The 23290-nt window shown below is 51.0% G+C and overlaps 1 protein-coding gene across 4 annotated transcripts; it reads right to left on the bottom strand.

Moving 5' to 3' along the window:
• Nucleotides 1-922: 922 nt before the first annotated feature.
• On the bottom strand, nt 923-16997 carry TICAM1 (TIR domain containing adaptor molecule 1). 4 transcript variants are annotated; one of them, XM_077975803.1, is made up of 3 exons: nt 16883-16997; nt 4581-4622; nt 923-4440 (listed from the first exon to the last, which is right to left on the bottom strand). In XM_077975803.1, exons 2-3 carry the CDS (start codon nt 4582-4584, stop codon nt 2351-2353), a joined length of 2094 nt encoding a protein of 697 aa, XP_077831929.1. In that variant the 5' UTR covers nt 4585-4622; nt 16883-16997; the 3' UTR covers nt 923-2350.
• Between the last annotated feature and the right edge of the window lie 6293 nt (nt 16998-23290).

Raw genomic sequence — 23290 nt, forward strand, 5'->3', positions numbered from 1 at the left:
TTGGCCAGGCTGGTCTCGAACTCCTGACCTCAGGTGATCCACCCGCTGCAGCCTCCCAAAGTGTTGGGATTACAGGCATGAGCCACCACATCCTGCATTTATTTATTTATTTATTTATTTATTTATTTATTTATTTACTGATACAGAGTCTTGCTCTGTTGCCCAGGCTGGAGTGCAGTGGCGCAATCTCAGTTCACTGCCACCTCTGCCTCCCAGGTTCAAGCGATTCTCCTGCCTCAGCCTCGCGTGTAGCTGAGACTACAGGTGCGTGCCACCACACCCAACTGGTTTTTCTATTTGTAGTAGAGACAGGGTTTCATCATGTTGGCCAGGCTGGTCTCAAGCTTCTAACCTCAAGTGATCCGCCTGCCTTGGCCTCTGAAAGTGCTGGGATAATAGATGTGAGCCACCATGCCTGGCCAATTTATTTATTTATTTTTTAAAAAGAGTTGGATGTCTTATTCAGTTGATAAATAAATAAATAAATAAGAAAGATGTGGCTGGGTGTGGTGGCTCACGCCTGTAATCCCAGCACTTTGGGAGCCCAAGACAGGTGGATCACCTGAGGTCAGGAGTTTGAGAGCAGCCTAGCCAACATGGCGAAACCCCATCTCTACCAAAAATGCAAAAATTAGCTGGGCGTGGTGGCGAGCTCCTGTAATCCCAGCTACTCGGAAGGCTGAGGCAGGAGAATCGCTTGAACCCGAGAGGTGGAGGTTGCAGTGAGCCAAGATCTCTTCACTACACTCCAGCCTGGGTGAGAGAGCCAGGCTCCATCTCAGAAAAAAAAAAAAAAATGGAGATGGGGTTTCATTATGTTGCCCAAGCTGGTCTTGAATTCCTGGCCTCAAGCAACCCTCCCACTTCAGCCTCCCAAAGTTCTGGGATTAATTACAGATGTGAGCCACCACAGCACCCAGTCTTGTTTACGTATGTACTTATTTATTTATAATCCAGAATCAATAAATGTTAAGTGTCCAGCAAACCTTGGCTCCATTCTTATTCTTAGAAGATCTGTCACCCTGAAAAATATGAATCCCTTCCATGTGGGTCCCCCCACTTAATGAGCGCTGCACCTGCTACCCAGATACGGTGTACCTGATATTTATGTGGTTCTGCATATCATCCGCTGAGGCCTTGAAACAACAGCCTCCACAGACCCATTTCTCAGATGAAAAAGCAGAGACTCCGAAAGGTGAGGCACTTGCTCAGCATCACACAGTGGCATCAGAGTCCAACCTTGGTGGGGGCATCAAGGCAGACCCCAAAGAAAAAGGAAGGGCTGCAGCAAAACTGCTAAATGTCCCCCAGTGGCATTTATTCCAATTCATTCATTTATTCATTCGTTCGCTCATCCATTCATTCATTCACTCACTCGTTCATTCATTCACTCATCTATTCATTCACTCACTCATTCGTTCACTCATTCATTCATTCATTCACTCATCCATTCATTCACTCACTTATTCATTCATTCCTCATTCATTCATTCACTAATTCGTTCATTCACTCACTCGTTCATTCACTCACTCGTTCATTCATTCAGTCACTCATTCATTCACTCACTCGTTCATTCATTCACTCATTCATTCATTTATAGCTCACTGCAGCATTCACCTCCTGGGCTCAAGCAATCTCCCCACCTCAGTGTCCTGAGTAGCTGGGACTATAGGCGTGCACCAACACACCCAGTTAATTTTTGTGTTTTTGAAGAGACGGGGTCTCACCATGTTGCCCAGGCTGCACCCTCCCCGCTCTCAACAGTATCTTTTCCCTCCACCTTTCCTGGTATTAGAACCCAGACTCGGCGAGGCACATGGCCGCTTAGAAAGGACTACATTTCCCAGGGTTCCTTGCCGCAGGAGCAGGGCCATGTGATTATATTCTGACCAATGGGATGAGGATGGATCCTGGTTTACGCCCTCCAAGAAAAAGCGTGCACTTCCCGCTTCCGTTTCCCTTTTGCAGAAGCGGGAGCCACGTGTTTTATAATAAATAGCTGGGCAGAAGGTGTCCCAGAAGACAATGGCGCTGCGGAAGCAGTCAATAAATATTATTATAATTAAAAGACCGTAGCAATACCCCCACCACCAAGACCCCTCACCCAAAAATAGAGATTGGAATTGGAAACACGGTATCCAGTTCTGACCACCCTGAAAGCCAGGTCATTATCGCGCTCCTTTTGTCCTAAATGAAGGGCTCCCAGGCAATGTCCTGAAAGCGGCAGATGACCTCATCTTCCACTGTCCACAGGGCGCAGGGCAGACCGGAATGGTCTATGGGGTCCTGCCCAAAGCTGATGCCTGGGTCCAGGTGTGTTCCCCAGGTGGTCAGGTCAAAGGACACACAGTCATTCTGCCTCCTGTGTTTTGTCCTCGGGCGCCTGGGACCCTCTCTGGTTCCACATGTGATTGTTCAGCCCCAGCTGTACCATCTGTGCATGGTGGATAATGAGGGGTTGCAGTCCTGGGCTCTGAGGGGGTGCAGGTGAGGCCGTAGGGAAGGCTGGTGGCTGTGAGAAGGGCAGTGACGGTGGGAAGGTTGCTGGCTGTGGGGAGGGCGGTGGTGGGGTGCCAGCCTGCCACGCATGCAGGGGCGGCGGCTGCGGGCACCCCTGCCAAGTGGGAAAGGATGGAGGGGCTCCCAGGGGCCCCTGGCCCCCAAAGGGCATTCGAGCCCCAAAGGGTGCCCCAGTCCCAAATGGCATGTGGCTCCCAAAAGCCACCTGGAGCTGCTCCATCTGTGCCTGATAGGACAGGTAGCTCTGGAGGTAGGCCGAGTAGGCCGCGTTCAGGGCCGCTGCCTGCATCCGCTCACTGTCCAGGTGTTGGCTCTGTTCCCGCAGGGCTCGGGCGTCCTGTTCCTTCCTCCACATGGCCTTTCGGGCCTGAAGCCTGTGGGGCCTGAAGGTGTTGGCCACCTTCCTAGCGAAGATCTGGGAGTGTTCGTCCAGCCGCACCAGCCCGGAGAGCAGGCTGGCCGTGTCCGAGCTGAGCTGGGCCGGGGAGCTCTCCAGGGGCAGGAAGGGGATGACACAGTCTGGCGACCCCTGTCGCTTGAGGTTGCTCATCATGGCTTGGTTCACCTGGTGCAGGCTCAGGTGACAGTCGAAGTTGGAGGTGAGAAGTAGGATGATGAAAGCTGAGTGGTCTATCGCATCCTGCAGGCAGCTCAGCTCCCCACGCCCGGGCACCTGGAAATCCTCGCAGAAGGTGGCCCCGTCGGGCACACCAAGGGCCTCCAGCTTCTCCCGGACCCGCAGGGCGATGTGCTCGTCCGCCCTGGCATGGAGGATCACAAAGTTATAGAATTTCTGTTCCGATGACGATTCCAGGGAGGAAGGGAACAGGGAGGAGGGGGTCAGGTGAGCTGAACAAGGGGCTGATGAAGGAGGAGGAGGAGGCGGAGGGGATGTTTTTGCGGTGGTGGGAGTAGGTGGGCATGGCTTGGTATTTGGAGAGGTGGTGTCTTCTACAGAAAGTTGCAGTGGCGACTGGTGTTTGACAGGGCAGGGGTTTTTGATGGGCTCCACAATGGGCGACGGGAGAGACTGGGTGCCTGCAGACTCCTCAGTGCACTCCACCGGGTAGTGGGTGCTGGTTTCTGGAGCTGTGGGGGTTTCAGGGAGGCCAGTTGAGGTTGTATCTGAGGCCACTTTGGGAAGCGCAGGGGGTGGGCTGCTTGGCAGCTCTTGGGGGCCGGCAGTCTCCCCCGATGGCGGCCAGCTCATCTCCTCAGGCTCCTGGCAGCCACCGGGGACAGGCTCCAGCACCAGGTTGGCCTGAGGGTCGTCACAGAGCTTGCTGGGCCTGTGTGGGCTGCGGTGCGGGCTGAGGAAGGGCATGGTGGGGGACTGGCTGATTTCCAAGTTGCTGGCCAGGGAGGCGGGGCTGTCGGTGGATCGCAGGGAGCGCCCTTGGCTCCAGCCGGCAACACCGTCGATGGGACGCGGGAGGCTCTGGGTCCCAGAGGGCGAAGCCGAGGATGGTGGGAGGCAGTCCAGATTGGACTGGAGCGTCCGGATGCTCCCTGGATCCCCAACAACGTCCCACCCACACCGGTTTCGGGCCTCATCCTGAAGTTCCCTCAGCCGGTGGTCGTCCCTGGAGCTGAGGGTATGGAGGGCTTCCTGGTAGGCCACGTCCCGCAGCGAGGCCGGGCACAGCTTCTCCTCAGCCAGCAGGTGGTACAAGCGGGCTACGGTCCAGGACACATCTGGGGGCTCCTCTGGGTCCTCGGTGCTGTCCACACCAGCCCACTGGCGGGCCACCAGCCGGGCCGCTGCATCGGCCTTCAGTGCCTCTAGAGAGATCCTGGCCTCAGTTTCCTGGCCCAGCTTCAGGAGGACCATGGCGTGCAGGAGGTCCTGCCCTTGGCAGCCTGGGCGTGGGGTCTTCAGTTTGTGTTTCAGATACAAGAGCTTGTCCTGGCCTGCTGCGCCTAGAATGTCGAAGGCACTAGGAAGTGACGGGCCCGTGTAGGCCATGGGCACAGGTGGGTGCAGCCTCGGGCAGCAGAAGCTGGGGGTAATGAAGGCATGTTCCACACTGCCCGCCTTCTGCACGCCCGGCGTCCCCTACGCATTCACTGTTCCAGGTTTCGCGGGAGCTGCCCGAGCAGATCTGTAGGAAACAGGAGAGGCGAACATGGTTACCCCCAAGAAAGGTCAGCACGGGAAGGCAGCCCACACACCCCCGCCTGCTTTCCCATCCTGCCACCCAGACCTAACCAGGTGACCTTCGGCAACTTCCATTTCCTTCTCTGCAAAATGCTATGAGGCCAGCACGATGGCTCACATCTGTGATCTCAGCACTTTGGGAGGCTGAGGCAGGAGGATCACTTAAGCCCAGGACTTCCAAACCAGCCTGGGCAACATAGCCAGACTCTTGTCTCTACTAAAAATTTAAATATTAGCTGGGCCGGGCGCGGTGGCTCACACCTGAAATCCCAGCACATTCGGAGGCCAAGGCTGGGGGATCACCTGAGGTCAGGAGTTTGAGACCAGCCTGAAACCGCGTTTCTACTAAAACTACAAAGAGTTAGCCAGGCATGGTGGTGCACAACTGTAATCCCAGCTACTTGGGAAACTGAGGCTGGAGAATCACTGGAACTCAGGAGGTGGAGGCTGCAGTGAGCCAAGATCACACCACTGCACTCCAGCCTGGGCAGCAGAGTGAAACTCCGGATCAAAAAACAAAAAAAGTAGCTAGGCATAGGTGGCGTGTGCCTGTTGTCCCAGCTACTCCGGAGGCTGGAATGGGAAGATTGCTTAAGCCCAGGAGGTTGAGGCTGCAGTGAGCTAAGATGGAGCCACTGCACTCCAGCCTGGGCAACACAGCAAGACCCAGTCTCAAAAAAAAAAAAAGTTATCCTCTGATACTTACCTGGTGTTACCTGGGAGGTAAACACTATTACACTATTTTCCCCATTTACAGATGAAGAAAGTGAGACACACAGAGGTGATGTCACTTGCCCAAAGTCACACTATCAGCGGATGGCAGAGGATGGATTTGAACCCCAGGCAGTCTGGCTGTGGAGGCTGTGTGCCTAATGGCATACACTTATAGACTTGTTTTGGGCAATTGAGTTGCATTAACACACAGAAACTTCTTAGCTTGATGACTGAAAGCCAGTAGGTGCTCAATACATGCTTGCTAAATAAAGTGGTCAGCCTCGGCTGGGCACGGCAGCTCACACCTGTAATCCCAGCACTTTGGGAGCCCAAGGCGGGCGGCTCACCTGAGGTCAGGAGTTCAAGACCAGCCTGGCCAACAGGGTGAAACCCCGTCTCTACTAAAAATACAAAAAATTAGCTGGGTGTGGTGGTCCGTGCCTGTAATCCCAGCTACTCAGGAGGCTGAGGATAGTATAATCGCTTGAATCTGGGAGGCAGAGGTTGCAGTGAGCCAAGATCACATCACTGCACTCTAGCCTGGGCGACAAGAGCGAAACCCTGTCTAAATAAATAAATAAATAAATAAAGTAGTCAGCCTTCTAGATGGTCTTCAAGGACCCAACATCCTGGTATTTGCAGGCTTGAGTAGTCTTTCCAACACTGTCCCAGGGTTGGACTATGAGATTAACAGAATATGGCAAGGGAGCCGGTCGCCACATCTGCTCATTTTTCAAGAGAAGCCAGAGATCTAGATTTTTAGAAATATGCTCACTTTTCTCGGGATGACAATCAATTCCAATATTTTAAGAAATCTTGTGAGTTGAAAAAAAAGTTTGGGCCAGGCGCAGTGGCTCACGCCTGTAATCCCAGCACTTGGGGAGGCCGAGGCGAGCAAATCATGAGGTCAGGATGTCGAGACCAGCCTGGCCAACATAGTGAAACCCCGTCTCTACTGAAAATACAAAAAATTAGTCGAGCATGGTGGCAGGCGCCTGCAATCCCAGCTACTCGGGAGGCTGAGGCAGGAAAATCACTTGAATCCGGGAGGTGGAGGTTGCAGTGAGCCAAGACTGCACCACTGCACTCCAGCCTGGGCAACAGAGTGAGACTCCATCTAAAAAAAAAAAAAAAAGTTTGGAGCCAGGCCTGGTAGTGTGTGCCTGTGGTCCCAGCTACTCGGGAGGTTAAGGCAGGAGGATTGCTTGAGCTGAGGAAGTGGAGGCTGCACGGAAGGATACATACATAGCATTCATTCATTCATTTAAGAAGTAATTTTTTGGCTGGGCACTGTGGCTCATGCATGTAATCCCAGCACTTTGGGAGGCTGAGGCGGGTGGATCACAAGGTCAGGAGTTCAAGACCAGCCTGGCCAACATGGTGAAACCCTGTCTCTACTGGAAAAAAAAAAAAAAAATTTAGCCTGGCATGGTGGCATGTTCCTCTAATCCCAGCTACTCGGGAAGCTGAGGCAGGAGAATTGCTTGAACCCAGGAGGCGGAGGTTGCAGTGAGCCAAGATTGCGCCACTGCACTCCAGCCTGGGCAAAAGAGCAAGACTCCATAAAACAACAAACAAAAAAAAAGTACTTTTTAGCCAGGTGCGGTGGCTTACGCTGGTAATCCTAACACTTTGGGAAGCCAAGGTGGACAGATCACTCGAGGTCATGAGTTCGAGACCAGCCTGGTCAACACGGTGAAATCCCCATCTCTACTAAAAAAAAAAAAAAAAAATTGCCAGACATAGTGGTGGGCGCCTGTACTCCCAACTACTTGGGAGGCTGAGGCAGGAGAATCACTTGAACCCAGGGGGCGGAGGTTGCAGTGAGCTGAGATCACACCACTGCATTCCAGCCTGGATGACAAAGCGAAACTCCATCTCAAAAAAAAAAAAAAAAAAAAGTAATTTTTTCAGCATTTGCCATGTATTGGGTACCAGTGAATATACCAGTACGCAAACAAGGAAAAACAGCAATAGACTCTTCCCTGGTGCAACTGACTGTCTAATGGTATGTTAGTTATATGTAATATATAAGTATCACATATATTACATATGACAATATAATGGGCATGTGTGGATACACACAAACACTTACATGCAACCACTTATTTGAGGACTTACTACATGCTATATTGTGCACAACTCCGTTCTTTAAACTGGGCACAGTTCTGCTTTAGGACCTTTGCACTGGCTGTTCCCTCTACCTATATCACTGTTACCTGCCAGGTATCCCTGTGGCTTACTCCCTTACCCTTCTTCATGTTTTTGGTTATGACCTGATCCCAGTGTGCACATCTCCCTTTGACAGGGGCCACTAAATATGGTCCACCAATTTTTTTTTTTTTTTTTCCGTTTTTGAGATGGCGTCTTGCTCTTGTTGCCCAGGCTGGAGTGCAATGGCACGATCTCAGCTCACTGCAACCTCCGCCTCCTGGGTTCAAGCAATTCTTCTGCCTCATCCTCCCAAGGGATTACAGGCATGCACCGCCATGCCTGGTTAATTTTTTATTTTTAGTAGAGACAGGGTTTTTCTGTGTTGGCCAGGCTGGTCTTGAACTCCCGACCTCAGGTGATCCACCTGCCTTGGCCTCCCAAAGTGCTGGGATTACAGGCGTGAGCCACCATGTCCAGCCAATTGTTTTTTTTGTTTTGTTTTGAGACGGAGTCTCGCTCTGTCACCCAGGCTGCAGTGCAGTAGCACGATCTCAGCTCACTGCAACCTCCACCTCCCGGGTTCAAGCGATTCTCCTGCTTCAGCCTCCCGAGTAGCTGGAACCACAGGCGCCCGCCACCACGCCCAGCTAATTTTTGTACTTTTTATAGAGACAGGGTTTCACCATATTGTCCAGGCTGGTCTCGAACTCCTGACCTTGTGTGATCCACCCACCTCAGCCTCCCAAAGTGCTGGGATTACAGGCGTGAGCCACTATGCCCAGCCAATTGCTTTTATAAATAAAGTTTTATTGAAACACAGACATGTTCACTCATTTACATATCATCGATGGCTGCTTTCTCACTAGGGTGATGGAGTCACTACAACAGAGACCGTGTGGTCTACAAAGTGGTCACTCTCTGACCCTTGACAGAAAAAGTTGGTAGACACCTGGGTTATGAGACAGGCATGTGATTTTTTTATTTTCCGTTCCACAGAGGGGCAAACATGACCGAGATCACACAGCCAGTGACTGATAGAGCAGCCATTTGATGCCAGTGTTTGTAACTATAACACCAAGTGCCTTTCAATTAGTAGGGGCATGATTGGCTATTATCGGTTCAATGTCAATCGTGTCTATCCCCAAAATCATACGTTGAAGTGCCAACCTCCAGTAGCTCAGAATGTGACTTTATTTAGAGAAAAGGCCTTTTTTTGGTTTGTACTTGGCTTTGATGTTTTTGTTTGTTTGTTTGTTTTTGATGTTGAAAGTATTTTTATTTGGCTGGGCGCGATGGCTCATGCCTGTAATCCCAGCACTTTGGGAGGTGGAGGTGAGTTGATCACTTGGGATCAAGAGCTTGAGACCAGTCTGGCCAACATGGTGAAATCCCATCTCCACTAAATATACAAAAATTAGCCAGGCATGGCTGGGCGTGGTGGTTCACGCCTGTAATCCCAGCACTTTGGGAGGCCGAGGTGGGCGGATCACCTAAGGTCAGGAGTTCGAGACCAGCCTGGCTAACATGGTGAAAATCCATCTCTACTAAAAATGCAAAAATTAGCCGGGTGTGGTGGCGGGCGCCTGTAGTCCCAGCTACTCGGGAGGCTGAGGTAGGAGAATGGCGTGAACCTGGGAGGTGGAGCTTGCAGTGAGCCAAGATCGTGCCACTGCACTCCAGCCTGGGTGACAGAGCGAGACTCCGTCTCAAAAAAAAAAAAAAAAAAAAAATTAGCCAGGCATGGTGGTGCATGCCTTTAATCCCAGCTACTTAGGAGGCTGAGGTGGGAGGACTGGTTGAGCCTGGGAGGTTGAGGCTGCAGCAAGCAAGCTAAGATCTCACCACTGCACTCCAGCCTGGGCAACAGAGCCAGACCCTGCATCAAAAAAAGAAAAGGCAGCGGACACTTAGATACAGACATAGAGCTGCACAGAAGGAAGATGATGTGAGGAGACCCAGGGAGAAGGCGGCCGTCTGCAAGCTAAGGAGAGTCCTCAGAAGGAACCAACCCTGCGACACCTCGATCTTGGACTTCCAGCCTCCGTAACTGTGAGAGAATCAATTTCTGTTGTTTAAGCCATCCGATCTGGGGCACTTTATTACCGCAGCCATAGCAGCTAATACACTGCAGACACTCGCTGTCTAGACCAGCCTAAACACTCTGTGTTGTCCAGTATGGGAGCCCCCAGCTACCTGTGCCTACTGGGCACCTGAAATGGGGCTGTGATAGTGAAGAGGCTCTGAATTTTAATTTTTTTTGAGATGAAGTCTCGCCCGGCCACATGTTCTCACTTCTAAGTGTGAGTGAATCATTGAGTTCACAAAGACACAAAGAAGGGAACAACAGGGCCGGGCACAGTGGCTCACGCCTGTAATCCCAGCACTTTGGGAGGCCGAGGAAGGTGGATCGCCTGAGGTCAGGAGTTCAAGACTATCCTGGCCAACATGGTAAAATCCCATCTCTACTAAAAATACAAAAATTAGCCAGGTGTGGTGGCGGGTGCCTGTCGTCCTAGCTACTAGGGGAGGCTGAGGTGGGAGAATCACCTGAACCCAAGAAGTAGAGGCTGGAGTGAGCAGAGATCAAACCACTGCACTCCAACCTGGGCGACAGAGCGAGACTCTGTCTCCAAAAAAAAAAAGGGGGGAACAAAAATACCGGAGCCTGCTTAAGGGTGGTGGAGGTGAGGAGGAGGAAGAGGATCTAAAAACTGCCTATTAGGGTCCGGCACGGTAGCTCACGTAATCCTAGCACTTTGGGAGGCTCAGGTGTGTGGATTGCCTGAGCTCATTCAAGACTAGCCTGGGCAACATGGTAAAACCCCGTATCTACTAAAATACAAAAAAATTAGCTGGGTGTAGCAGTGTGCACCTGTAATCCCAGCTGCTTGGGAGGCTGAGGCGGAAGAATTGCTAGAACCTGGGAGGCGGAGGTTGCAGTGAGCCGAAATGGCACCACTGCACTCCAGCCTGGGTGACACAGTGAGCCTCCGTCTCAAAAAAACAAACAGACAAAAAACTACCTGTCAGGTACGACAATTATTACCTGTGTGATGAAATAATCTGTACACGAAAACCTGTGACATGCCATTCGCCTATATAACAAACCTGGACATGTACCTGTTAATTTTTGTATTTTTGTACACACTGGGTCTCCCCATGTTGCCTGGGCTCAAGAGATCCTCCCACCTTGGCCTCCCAAAGTGTTGGGATTACAGGCATGAGCCACCGCAGCCGGCATTTTATCTAATTTTTAATTAATTAAGGCAGGGTGCAGTGGCTCATGCCTGTAATCCCAGCACTTTAGGGGGCAGAGGTAGGAGGATCTCTTGAGCCCAAGAGTTCAAGACCAGCCTGGGCAACAGTGAGACTCATCTCTACCAAAAAAAAATAGGCCGGGCGCGGTGGCTCACGCCTGTAATCCCAGCACTTTGGGAGGCTGAGGCAGGTGGATCACCTGAGGGCAGAAGTTTGAGACCAGCCTAGCCAACACAGTGAAACTCTGTCCCTACTAAAAATAAAAAAAATTAGCAGGGCGTGGTGGTGGGTGCTGGTAATCCTAGCTACTTGGGAGTCTGAGACAGGAGAATCACTTGAACCGGGGAGGCAGGGGTTGCAGTGAGCCAAGATTACACCATTGCACTCCAGCCTTGGCAACAACAGCAAAACTCCGTCTCAAAACAAACAAGCAAATAAATAAAATAAAAATAAAAATAATTAGCTGGGTGGGGTGGTACATGCCTGCATCCCAGCTACTTGGGAGGCAGAGGTCAGAGGATCGCCTGAGCCCAGGAGATCGACGCTGCAGTGAGCGGAGATCGAGGCTGCAGTGAGCAGAGATCGCGCCACTGCACTCCAGCCTAGGCAACAGAGTCTCAAAAACAGCAAAACAAAAAAGGTATGGAAGATGCCTCATTCATAATATTTTATAATGAAACATGTTGGGTATATTGAATTAAATAGAATTTATTATTAAATGCATTTACATATTGGATTAATAAAATGTATTATTAGGATTAATTTTTGTTTTTATTATTTTTTCTTTTTTCGAGGTGGAGTCTTGCTTCATTGCCCAGGCTGGAGTGCAGCGGGGCAATCTCGACTCACTGCAACCTCTGCCTCCTGGGTTCAAGCGATTCTCTTTCCTCAGCCTTCCGGGCAGCTGGGATTACAGGCATCCGCCATTATACCTGGCTAATTTTTTTTTTTTTTTTTTTGAGACAGAGTCCCACTTTGTTGCCAGGCTGGAGTGCAGTGATGCGATCTAGGCTCACTGCAGCCTCCGCATCCCGGGCTCAAGTGATTCTTGTGCCTCAACATCCTGAGTAGCTCGGATTACAGGAGCCTGCCACCACGCCCAGCTTATATATATATATATATTTTTTTTTTTCTTTTTTGAGACCAAGTCTCCCTCTGTTGCCAGGCTGGAGTGCAATGGTGCGATCTTGGCTCACTGCAACCTCCACTTCCTGGGTTCAAGCAATTCTCCTGCCTCAGCCTCCCAAGTAGCTGGGACTACAGGTGCGCGCCACCATGCCCAGCTAATTTTTGTATTTTTAGTAGGGACGGGGTTTCACCATGTTGGCCAGGATGGTCTTGATCTCTTGACCTCATGATCCGCCTGCCTTGGCCTCCAAAATTGTGGGATTACAGGCGTGAGCCATCGTGCCCGGCCTTATTTTTGTATTTTTAGTAGAGACGGCGTTTCACCATGTTGGCCAGGCTGGTCTGAAACTCCTGACCTCATATAATCCACCCACCTTGGCCTCCCAAACTGCTGGGATTTCAGATGTTAGCCACCGCACCCAACCTCAGTAAAATATATGTATATATATATATATTTTTAGGCTGGGCTCGGTGGCTCACGCCTGTAATCCCAACACTTTGGGAGTCTGAGGTGGGCAGATCACAAGGTCAGGAGATCGAGACCATCCTGGCTAACACGGTGAAACCCCGTCTCTACTAAAAATACAAAAAATTAGCCAGGCGTGGCAGTGGGAGCCTGTAATCCCAGCTACTCCAGAGGCTGAGGCAGAAGAATCACTTGAACCCAGGAGGTGAGAGGTTGCGGTGAGCCGAGATCATGCCACTGCACTCCAGCCTGGGCGACAGAGTGAGACTGTGTCTCAAAAACTAAATAAATATGTGTGTGTGTGTGTGTGTGTGTGTGTGTGTGTGTGTGTGTGTATTTAACTTCAGAGACCTCTGGACAACCCCACTGGCAAACCAATGTGAGATTCAAATTACTTTGAATTCATTGCCAACATTGAACAGAGACTTTGTATACAACTCCGGCATTCCGGATTCTCTCGGAAAATCAAAGATCCGGCCACACTGGGCCCACGTTCCCACGGGGCAACAATCCGCAGTGAGAGAAGTTCAAGTCCTTCCATCTGAGGGCTAAGGCCTGCCCTGTTGACCCCACACCCATCTGAAATGAGTCAGTCCCAGGGCAAGCGAGAGCAACAGGTAGAAGCTTGCCCTTGGGATTCAAGTCACACCCAGGCTGTGACCCTGGGGCAGGCCATGGGTACTTAAAATGCCTCAGTCTCCACGTGTGTGAAATGGGCACCAGCTAGGGTAGCTGTGAGGGTGAATGCGTTCATTTGTACAGGACTCTTTTTTTTTGAGACAGGGTGTTGCTCTGTCACCCAGGGCAGAGTGCATTAGTGCAACCTCAGCTCACTGCAACCTCCACCTGCAGGGTTCAAGCAAGTCTCTTGCCTCAGCGTCCCAAGTAGCTTGGATTACAGGTGAGTGCCGCCATGCACGGCTAACTTTTGTAATTGTATCTATTTATTTATTGAGACGGAGTCTTGCTCTGTCACCCAGGCTGGAGTGCAGTGGCTCGATCTCAGCTCACTGCAACCTCCACCTCTCAGGTTCAAGTGATTCTCCTGCCTCAGCCTCCCAAGTAGCTGGGACTACAGGTGTGGGCTACCACACCCAGCTAATTTTTTTTTTTTTTGAGATGCAGTTTCACTCTTGATGCGCAGGCTGGAGTACAATGGCACGATCTTAGCTCACTGCAACCTCCACCTCTCAGGTTCAAGTGATTCTCCTGCCTCAGCTTCCTGACTAGCTGTGACTACAATTGTGGGCCACCATGCCCAGCTAATTTTTTTTTTTTTTTTGAGGTGGAGTTTCGCTCTTGTTGCCCAGGATGGAGTGCAGTGGCATGATCTCAGCTCACTACAACCTCTACCTCCTGAGTTCAAGCGGTTCTCCTGCCTCAGCCTCCTAAGTAGCTGGGATTACAGGGACCCGCCACCACGCCCAGATTTTTTTTTGTATTTTTAGTAGAGACGGGGTTTCATCATGTTGGCCAGGCTGGTCTCCAACTCCTGACCTCAGGTGATCCTCCTGCCTCAGCCTCCCAAAGTGCTGGGATTATAGGTGTGAGCCACCACATCCGGCCCATGTCGGTTACATTTAAATCTCATTCTTTTTTTCTTTTTTCTTTTTTTTTTTTGAGATGGAGTTTCAAGCCACTGCACCTGGACTTTTTTTGTATTTTTAGTAGAGATGGGGTTTTGCCACGTTGGCCAGGCTGGTCTCAAACTCCTGACCTCAGACAATCTGCTCACCTCAGCCTTCCAAAGTGCTGGGATTACAGGCGTAAGCCACGGCACCCAGCTAATTTTTGTAATTTTAGTAGAGACAGGGTTTCAGGCCATCGACCAGGCTGGTCTCGAACTCCTGACCCCAATCGATCTGCCCGCCTTGGCCTCCCAGAGTGTTCAGATTACAGGCATGAGCCACTGCGCCCAGCCCGTATAGGACTCTTAAAGCAGTGCCTGGCACATGTGTGCTCCATGAACATTAGCATGCAAGACTGAAACCTCCTGGCAAGGACTCAGGGGAGTTTTGCAGAAAACACAACAAAGCCAGTCAGACTTAGAATCATCAAGGCAGGACCACCCCCACCTGTATGCCTGGCAAATCTCTAAAATCACGTGGTCTTTCTTCTCCTTCTCTCTGCCCATGGGCCTGAACTCAACCCTATTTCATTGACTGCCCCAGCTTCCCCTGCCCGCCTCCCCTGCCCGCTGCCACCTCCACCTTCTGGAGACCTGGAGAGTTTCATTTCTCACTGTCCATGGCTGGGACAAAGTCCACTCCTCACTCTGAAGAGCAGGCGCCTGGCGGGACAAAAACACCCACAGGGTAGGGGCGTTCTGGCTCTGCCACCTGCCGGCTTGTGCAGTCTGTTTCTCAGCCTCCGTTTCCTCATTCATAACACCCACATGAACTGGTACTTAGGATGAATGGGAGTCTGTTTTGAAACTTCGATGCAAAAATATGGTTAAAAAGTTTACATCAGTGCCCAGGAAGAAGCAAGAGCTTGATATAATAATGTTAGTGTGACAATACATGTTGACAGACTTTTTCTCTTCCTCTTCCTTTTTTAAAAAAATTTTGATTTTTAATTTTCTTTCTTTCTCTCTCTCTCTCTCTCTCTCTCTCTCTCTCTCTCTCTCTTTCTTTCTTTCTTTCTTTCTTGAGACAGAGTCTCGCTCTGTCACCCAGGCTGGAGTGCAGTGGCACGGTCTCGGCTCACGGCAACCTCCGCCTCTTGGGTTCAAGCAGTTCTCCTGCCTCATCCTCCTGAGTGGCTGGGATTACGGCACGCGCCACCACGCCCGGCTAATTTTTGTATTTTTAGTAGAGACGGGGTTTCACCATGTTGGCCAGGCTGGTCTCAAACTCCTGACCTCAGGTGATCTGCCTGGGATTACAGGTATGAGCCACTGTGCCCAGCCCCCATTTCATTTTTTTTTTTTAGAGACAGGGTCTCACTCTGTCACCCAGGCTAGAGTGCAGTGGTGGGGTCACGGCTCACTGCAGCCTTGAACTCCTGGGCTCAAGCAATCCTCCGACCTCAGCCTCCTGAGTAGCTGGGACTACAGGTGTGTGGCACAACACCTGGCTAATTTTTGTCTTTTTGGTAGAGACAGGGTCTCACCTATGTTACCCAGGCTCCAGGGCTCAAGCAATCCTCCTGCCTCAGCCTCCCAAAGTGTTGGGATTATAGGCATAAACACTGCACCTGGCTAACTTTCTTTTTGAATTTTTTTGTAGAAATGGAGTCTTGCTATGTTGCCCAGGCTTGTCTTGAACCCCTGGGCTCAAGCGATCCTCCCACCTCGTCCTTTTTAAATGTTTTAACTGCATCTGAAACATGCCCTTCTCTCCCACTCTTCCTCCCACACTGTCATACAGTCTTTCATGCGTTGCGTATGCATTTATTGAGCATCTACTAGGTCCAGGAACTGTTCAAAGTGCCACTGCATATCAAGGCAAGCACATCCGCTCTCACAGAGCTCCTAGTCTGGTTCAGGGAGACCAACAGTAAGTGGGAAAATAACCCAAGATCATTTCAGAGAATGAAAAGTACTGTGAAAGCCATGAGCTGGGGGCTGTGTGGCTCTGAGAGACTGGCTGGGAAGGGGCTACAGGGGACCATGGTGGTCAAGGGAGGCCTTTGGGGACAGGAGGTGACATTGAGCTGAGACCTGAACGAGCTGAGGGAGGAGGCTGGGTGGAGATCAGGGAGGAAAGCTCCCGGAAGGTGAAGCCACCTGCCCAAAGGCCCTGGGGCAGGATTGCGTCTGGCTAGCTGGAGGAACAGTGAGGAAACCCATGTGACTGGATAACCGTTAGGAGGGGGAGAAAGGAAGAAGGTGTGGGGTGGTATAGGGTGTGAGGTTGGGATCCTGGGTCTCAGGGAAGAATTCGGGGTGTCAGGAAGGAATTTGGGATGTTGGGGAGGGATCCTGGGTGTCAGGGAGGAATCTGGGGTATTGGGGAGGGATCCTGGGTATTGGGGAAGAATCCAGGGTGTCAGAGAGGGATCCTTGGTGTCACGGAGGAATTTGGGGTGTCTGGGAGGAATCTGGGGTATTGGGGAAGGATCCTGCACGTCAGGGAGGAATTTTGGGTGTCAGGGAGAAATTCAGGGTGTTGAAATATCGGGTGTCAGGTAGGAAGCTTGGGGCTCAGGAATTTGGGGTGAGGAGGAATATGGGGTTTCAGGTAGGCATCCTGGGTGTTGGGGAGGAATCTGGGGTTTGGGGGAGGGGTCAGGCTGTAGGGGAGGAAACCCGGGTGCTGGGGAGGATCCCGACAGTGGGGGAGGATCTGGGCCACCAGCGAGGAGAGCTGGAGGTTGAGGGGAACGTCAACCTCCCAACGCGCGGCGCCAGGCCTCCCCGGGGCCCTAAGAGGGAGGCCAGGTGGCCTGGAGTCCTGGCGAGCGGCGCGGGCGCAGGGCCACCCTCCACACCCCCGACACTTTCTCCACCTCTGGCCAGTCCTCGCCGCTTCCCCACCTACCAGGGATCCGGGGCTGCCGGCTGCGCCACTGGGTACTAGGGTCCTGGGGTCCTGGGGTCCTGGGGGCCGGGACTTCTGCGGAGGTTCCCGCAGACCTCAGCGCGCTGAGGGCGCTGGCTCCACCCCGCGGCTCCCGCCCTTGGAAGGAAACGCACCGCCCCTTCCGCGTCCTGGGTGGGTGTGGGACGTGAGGTCACGGTTTCGGAGTCCTGCCCCGCAGCACCGGGAAAGTCCCCGGGGCGCCCCGCACCTGTGCCCTCTCTTCCCAGCCCTTGCGGTCACGTTCAGCAAGTGTGAGCACCTACTGTGTGCAGGGGGCCAGAAGAACTCGCATCTGCCCTGGGGAGCCCACAGTCATCTGGGCTGGGGGCCCAGATGAGAAAGTAATCACAATTGGAAAGTAGGATCATCTCCGTTAGCGATAGGTGCTTTCCAGGAAATAAATGCAGCAGCTGTTTTTTTTTATTTTATTTTATTTTATATTTTATTTTATTTTTTATTTTATTTTATTTTACTTTATTTTATTTTACTTTATTTTACTTTACTTTACTTTATTTTACATTTTATTTTATTTATTTTATTTTATTTTATTTTATTTTATTTTTCCCCAAGACGGAGTTTCGCTTTTGTTGCCCAGGCTGGAGTGCAGTGGTGCGATCTCAGCTCACTGCAACCTCCACCTTCCCGGGTTCAGGCGATTCTCCTGCCTCAGCTTCCCGAGTAGCTGGGACTACAGGTGACATGTGCCACCACGCCTGGCTAATTTTGTATTTTTAGTAGAGACGGGGTTTCTCCATGTTGGTCAGGGTGGTCTCGAACTCCTGACCTCAAGTGATCCACTCACCTCGGTCTCCCAAAATGCTGGGATTACAGGTGTGAGCTTCCATGCCCGGGTCCCCCCAACTTTTTTTATTTTTTTTTTGAGATGGAGTCTTACTCTGTGGCTCAGGCTGGAGTGCAGTGGTGCGACCTCGGCTCACTGCAAACTCCATCTCCTGGGTTCAAGCAATTTTCTTGCCTAAGCCTCCTGAGTAGCTGGGATTACAGGCACGTGCTGCCACATCCGGCTCATTTTTGTATTTTTAGTTGAGACGGGGTTTTACCATGTTGGCCAGGCTGGTCTCGAACTCTTGACCTCAGATGATGGGTCCACATCAGCCTCCCAAAGTGCTGGGATTACAGGCGTGAGCCACCACGCCCGGCCTAATTTTATTATAATAATTATTCTTATTATTATAGGGGTCTCCCTATCTTGCCCAGGCTGCTCTTAAACTTCCAGGCTCAAGCAATCCTCCCATCTCAGCCTCTCAAAGTGCTGGGATTACAGGTGTGAGCCACCGCACCCGGCCTATAACATTATTTTTATCACCACGATAAATAAGATCTAATAATCACAGTGATTTTGCAGTGGTGACAAGTGTCAGTTGTGTTTCTGGTTGCAATGCAATCTGAAAGTATCTGTGGCTTTTATTAGGGACAAAGGGACAAAGTCCCAGGTCCTGCGGCTGTCTTCATTAATAATTGAGGAAATGGTAATTATCAGTTAGAGGCCGGGCGCGGTGGCTCAAGCCTGTAATCCCAGCACTTTGGGAGGCCGAGATGGGCGGATCACGAGGTCAGGAGATCGAGACCATGCTGGCTAACACGGTGAAACCCCATCTCTACTAAAAAATACAAAAAATTAGCCGGGCGAGGTGGCGGGCGCCTGTAGTCCCAGCTACTCGGGAGGCTGAGGCAGGAGAATGGCGGGAACCTGGGAGGCGGAGCTTGCAGTGAGCTGAGATCCGGCCACTGCACTCCAGCCTGGGCGACAGAGCGAAACTCCGTCTAAAAAAAAAAAAAAAATTATCAGTTAGTCAGTGAAAATAAAGATGTGGGCCGGGCGCGGTGGCTCAAGCCTGTAATCCCAGCACTTTGGGAGGCCGAGACGGGTGGATCACGAGGTCAGGAGATCGAGACCATCCTGGCTAGCACGGTGAAACCCCGTCTCTACTAAAAATACAAAAAAAAAAAAACTAGCCGGGCGAGGTGGCGGGCACCTGTAGTCCCAGCTACTCGGGAGGCTGAGGCAGGAGAATGGCGTAAACCTGGGAGGTGGAGCTTGCAGTGAGCTGAGATCCAGCCACTGCACTCCAGCCTGGGTGACAGAGCGAGACTCCGTCTCAAAAAATAAATAAATAAATAAATAAATATGTGAATTTTTTTTCCCCATCAGAGTTCACAGACACCCTGAATACCCCCAAGAGACTCAGGGACCCCAGGCTGAAGTTTACCTAAAAGTTCTTGTGGGGAGATAGCAATGGAAGTTATGTTGATGTCAAATCTCCCACAGTTCCCCTTATTGAGTACCTCTCTCCAGTGAGGGAGAAATTTTGAGCACTGACTGTGTTCCAGGCATGTCTAGGCTCTGGGAATACAGTAGCGGGGAAGACAGAAATGGTCTTACCCTTCAGGGTCTCCAGGGCTGGTAGGGGAGAGAATGTTAAGCACATCCTCCTGGCCTCTCTGTCTCCCATCCCCAGTATTACCAATTCAAGGAGTGTCTCAGGTGCTTGTCCGCATGCAAAACTGCGCCCAGACTCTTTATTTTTATTTTTATTTTTTTTGAGACAGAGTCTCACTCAGTCACCAGGCTGGAGTGCAATGGCACAATCTTGGCTCACTGCAACCTCAGCCTCCCGGGTTCAAGTGATTCTCCTGCCTCAGCCTCCCGAGTAGCTGGGACTACAGGTGCACGCCCCCACACCTGGCTAATTTTTGTATTTTTAGTAGAGACAGGGTTTCACCATGTTGGCCAGGATGGTCTCGATCTCTTAACCTCGTGATCCGCCTGCCTCGGCCTCCCAAAGTGCTGGGATTACAGGCGTGAGCCACCGCACCCGGTTTTTTTTTTGTTGTTGTTAGACAGAGTCTCGCTCTGTCGCCCAGGCTGGAGTGCAGTGGGGTGCGATCTCTGCTCACTGCAAGCTCCGTCTCCCGGGTTCACGCCATTCTCCTGCCTCAGCCTCCCGAGTAGCTGGGAGTACAGGCGCCCGCCACCTCGCCCAGCTAGTTTTTTGTATTTTTTAGTAGAGACGGGGTTTCACCGTGTTAGCCAGGATGGTCTCAATCTCCTGACCTCGTGATCTGCCCGTCTCGGCCTCCCAAAGTGCTGGGATTACAGGCTTGAGCCACCACACCCGGCCGAACACATTTTTTTAAAAAAGAAAGAAATATAATATTCCAGTAAAAGTCCAAGGTTTTTTCTATTTTCCCTCTCCACCACCTCCCCTAGAAGCCTCCACCTACAAGCCTATCCATTCTGTTTTCCACTTTTTTTTTTTTCCTTTTGGAGACAGAGTCTCACTCTGTAGCCCAGGCTGGAGTGAAGTGGCGCGATCTTGGCTCACTGCAACCTCCACCTCCTAGGTTCAAGCAATTCTCCTACTTCAGCCTCCTGTGTAGCTGGGATTACAGCTGTGTGCCGCCACATCCGGCTAATTTTTGTATTTTTAGTAGAGACGGGGTTTCACCATGTGGGCCAGGCTGGTCTCGAACTCCTGGCCTCAAGTATCTGCCTGCCTTGGCCTCCCAAAGTGCTGGGATTACAGGCATGAGCCACCATGCCTGGCCTCTGTTTTCCACTGTTGCACACATATCCACAGATCCATGAACATGATACTGAATATTCTTTGATCTGATTTTCCTTTTTAATTCACATAGGACAGAGGTCAGCAAACTGTTCTTTTTTTTTTTTTTTTTTTGAGGCGGAGTCTTCACTCTGTTGCCCAGGCTGGAGTGCAGTGGCACCATCTCGGCTCACTGCAAGCTCCGCCTCCCGGGTTCGCGCCATTCTCCTGCCTCAGCCTCCGGAGTAGCTGGGACTACAGGCGCCCACCACCGCGCCCGGCTAATTTTTTGTATTTTAGTAGAGACGGGGTTTCACCCTGTTAGCCAGGATGGTCTCGATCTACTGACCTCGTGATCTGCCCGCCTCGGCCTCCCAAAGTGCAGGGATTACAGGCGTGAGCCACCGCGCCCGGCCCAAACTGTTCTTTATAAAAGACCAGACAATATTTTTGCTGGGTGAGGTGGCTCACACCTGTAATCCCAGCACTTTGGGAGGCCGAGGCGGGCATATCACGAGGTCAGGAGTTCAAGACCAGCCTGGCCAACACGGTGAAACTCCATCTGTACTAAAGATACAAAACATTAGCCAGGTATGGTGGCTCACACCTGTAATCCCAGCTACTGGGGAGGCTGAGGCAGGAGAATCGCTTGAACCTGGGAGGCGGAGGTTGCAGTGAGCCGAGATTGCACCACTGCACTCCAGCCTGAGCGACAGGGTGAGACTCTGTCTCAAAAAATATATACATATGTATATTTTTTCATAATTATGGCCAGACATAGTCTCTGTCCCAACTTCTCAATGCTGCCATTACTGTCATAGGTGACATGTAAATAAATGAGTGTGGTTATGTTCCAATAAAACTTTATTTACAAAAACAGACAGTGGGCCGAACATGGCTCACAGACCATGGTGCGCCGACCCTTGACATAGATGGTGTCAATATTTAGCTGTATTCCATTGTCAACACATCTTTGATACTTTCCCAACATATGTATCCTGTATGATATTCCAAAACAGGCATTGCGACCTTAAAATGAGGTGGTTATGAGCACCATGGAGAGAACTTGACTCTTTTGAGTCCAAATTCTTTTTTTTTTTTTTTTTTTTGAGACAGAGTCTCACTCTGTTGTCCAGGCTGGAGTGCAGTGGCCTGATCTTGGTTCACTGCAACCTCTGCATCCCGGGCTAAGTGATTCTTGTGCCTCAGGCTCCTGAGTAGCTGGGATTACAGGCGTGTGCCACCACACCCAGCTATTTTTTGTATTTTTAATAGAGAGAGGGTTTTACCATGTTGGCCAGGCGGGTCTCGAACTCCTGACCTCAAGTGACCTGCCTGCCTTGGCCTCCCAAAGTGCTGAGATTACAGGTGTAAGGCACCGTGCCTGGCCTGAGTTCAGATCACTACTTAGCTATTAGTAGCTGAGGTGGGGCTGAGGGTGAGCTCTCTGGGTTACACCTCAGTTTCCCTGGAGATAATAGCATCTATCTGATGGGATTGGGAAGAAGACTGGGAAAGAGCCAGGTGCAGTGGCTCTCACCTATAATCCCGGGGCTTTGGGAGGCTGAGTGGGAGGATCGCGTGAGCCCAGGAGTTTGAGACCAGCCTATGCAACATAGCAAGACCCACATCTGTGTATATATGTATAAAAAACATTTAGCTTAGTGAGGTGGTGCACGCCTGTAGTTCCCAGATACTCAAGAGGATGAGGTGGGACCAGGTGTGGTGGTTCACACCTGTAACCTCAGCACTTTGGGAGGCCGAGACGGGCGGATCACGAGGTCAGGAGATCAAGACCATCCTGGCTAACACGGTGAAACCCCGTCTCTACTAAAAAAACAAAAAAATCAGCCGGGTGTGGTGGCGGGCGCCTGTAGTCCCAGCTACTCGGGAGGCTGAGGCAGGAGAATGGCGTGAACCCGGGAGGCGGAGCTTGCAGTGAGCCGAGATCGTGCCACTGCACTCCAGCCTGGACGACAGAGAGAGACTCTGTCTCAAAAAAAAAAAAAGATTCTTATACTTGGGTGCATACGAATTCAAGTTCAATACGGATTAACAAAGAGAAAGTAACATGTGGTTGGTGACAGGGAGAATGAACCCTCTCATGTACTTAGGGTAGGACTGAAAAGACTGACAATGATTTGGCCTACGTTCCGGCAGTATTTGGTAAGACTGAGAATGTATCATCTCCATGTCCCTGGGAGAAGTCCCTGAAGTTCTCCTTCTCTGTAGCTACCGTAGAGAAACACTGTAGATTGTCACTTGATTTTTTTCTGAGATGGTATCTTGCTCTGTTGCCCAGGCTGGAGTGTAGTGGTACAATCTTGGCTCACTACAGTCTCAAACTCCTGGGCTCAAGTGACCCTCCCACCTTACCATGCCTGGCTAACTTAAAACATTTTTTTTTCCTGTAGACTTGGGGTCTTGCTATGTTGTCCAGGCCAGTCTCAAACTCCTGGCCTCAAGCGATCCTCCCACTTCGACCTCCCAAAGTGTTGGGATTACAGGCATGAGCCACTGTGCCAGGCCGGCCAGCATCTTGATCTTGGACTTCCCAGCCTCCGGAACTGTGAGAAATGCATTTCTGTTGCTCATAAATTATCCAGCCTGGCCAGGCACTTTGGGAGGACGTGGTGGGAGGATCGCTTGAGCTCAGGAGTTCAAGATCAGCCTGGGCAACACAGCAAGACCCCATCTCTACAAAATAAATAAATGAACAAATAAATTACCCTGCCTAAGGTATTTCTGTTCTAGCAGCAGGGACAGATGAAGACACACACGCATACACACACGGCCTGCA

Source organism: Macaca mulatta, chromosome 19, assembly GCF_049350105.2.
Source record: "Macaca mulatta isolate MMU2019108-1 chromosome 19, T2T-MMU8v2.0, whole genome shotgun sequence".
NCBI classification, from domain to species: Eukaryota; Metazoa; Chordata; class Mammalia; order Primates; family Cercopithecidae; genus Macaca; species Macaca mulatta.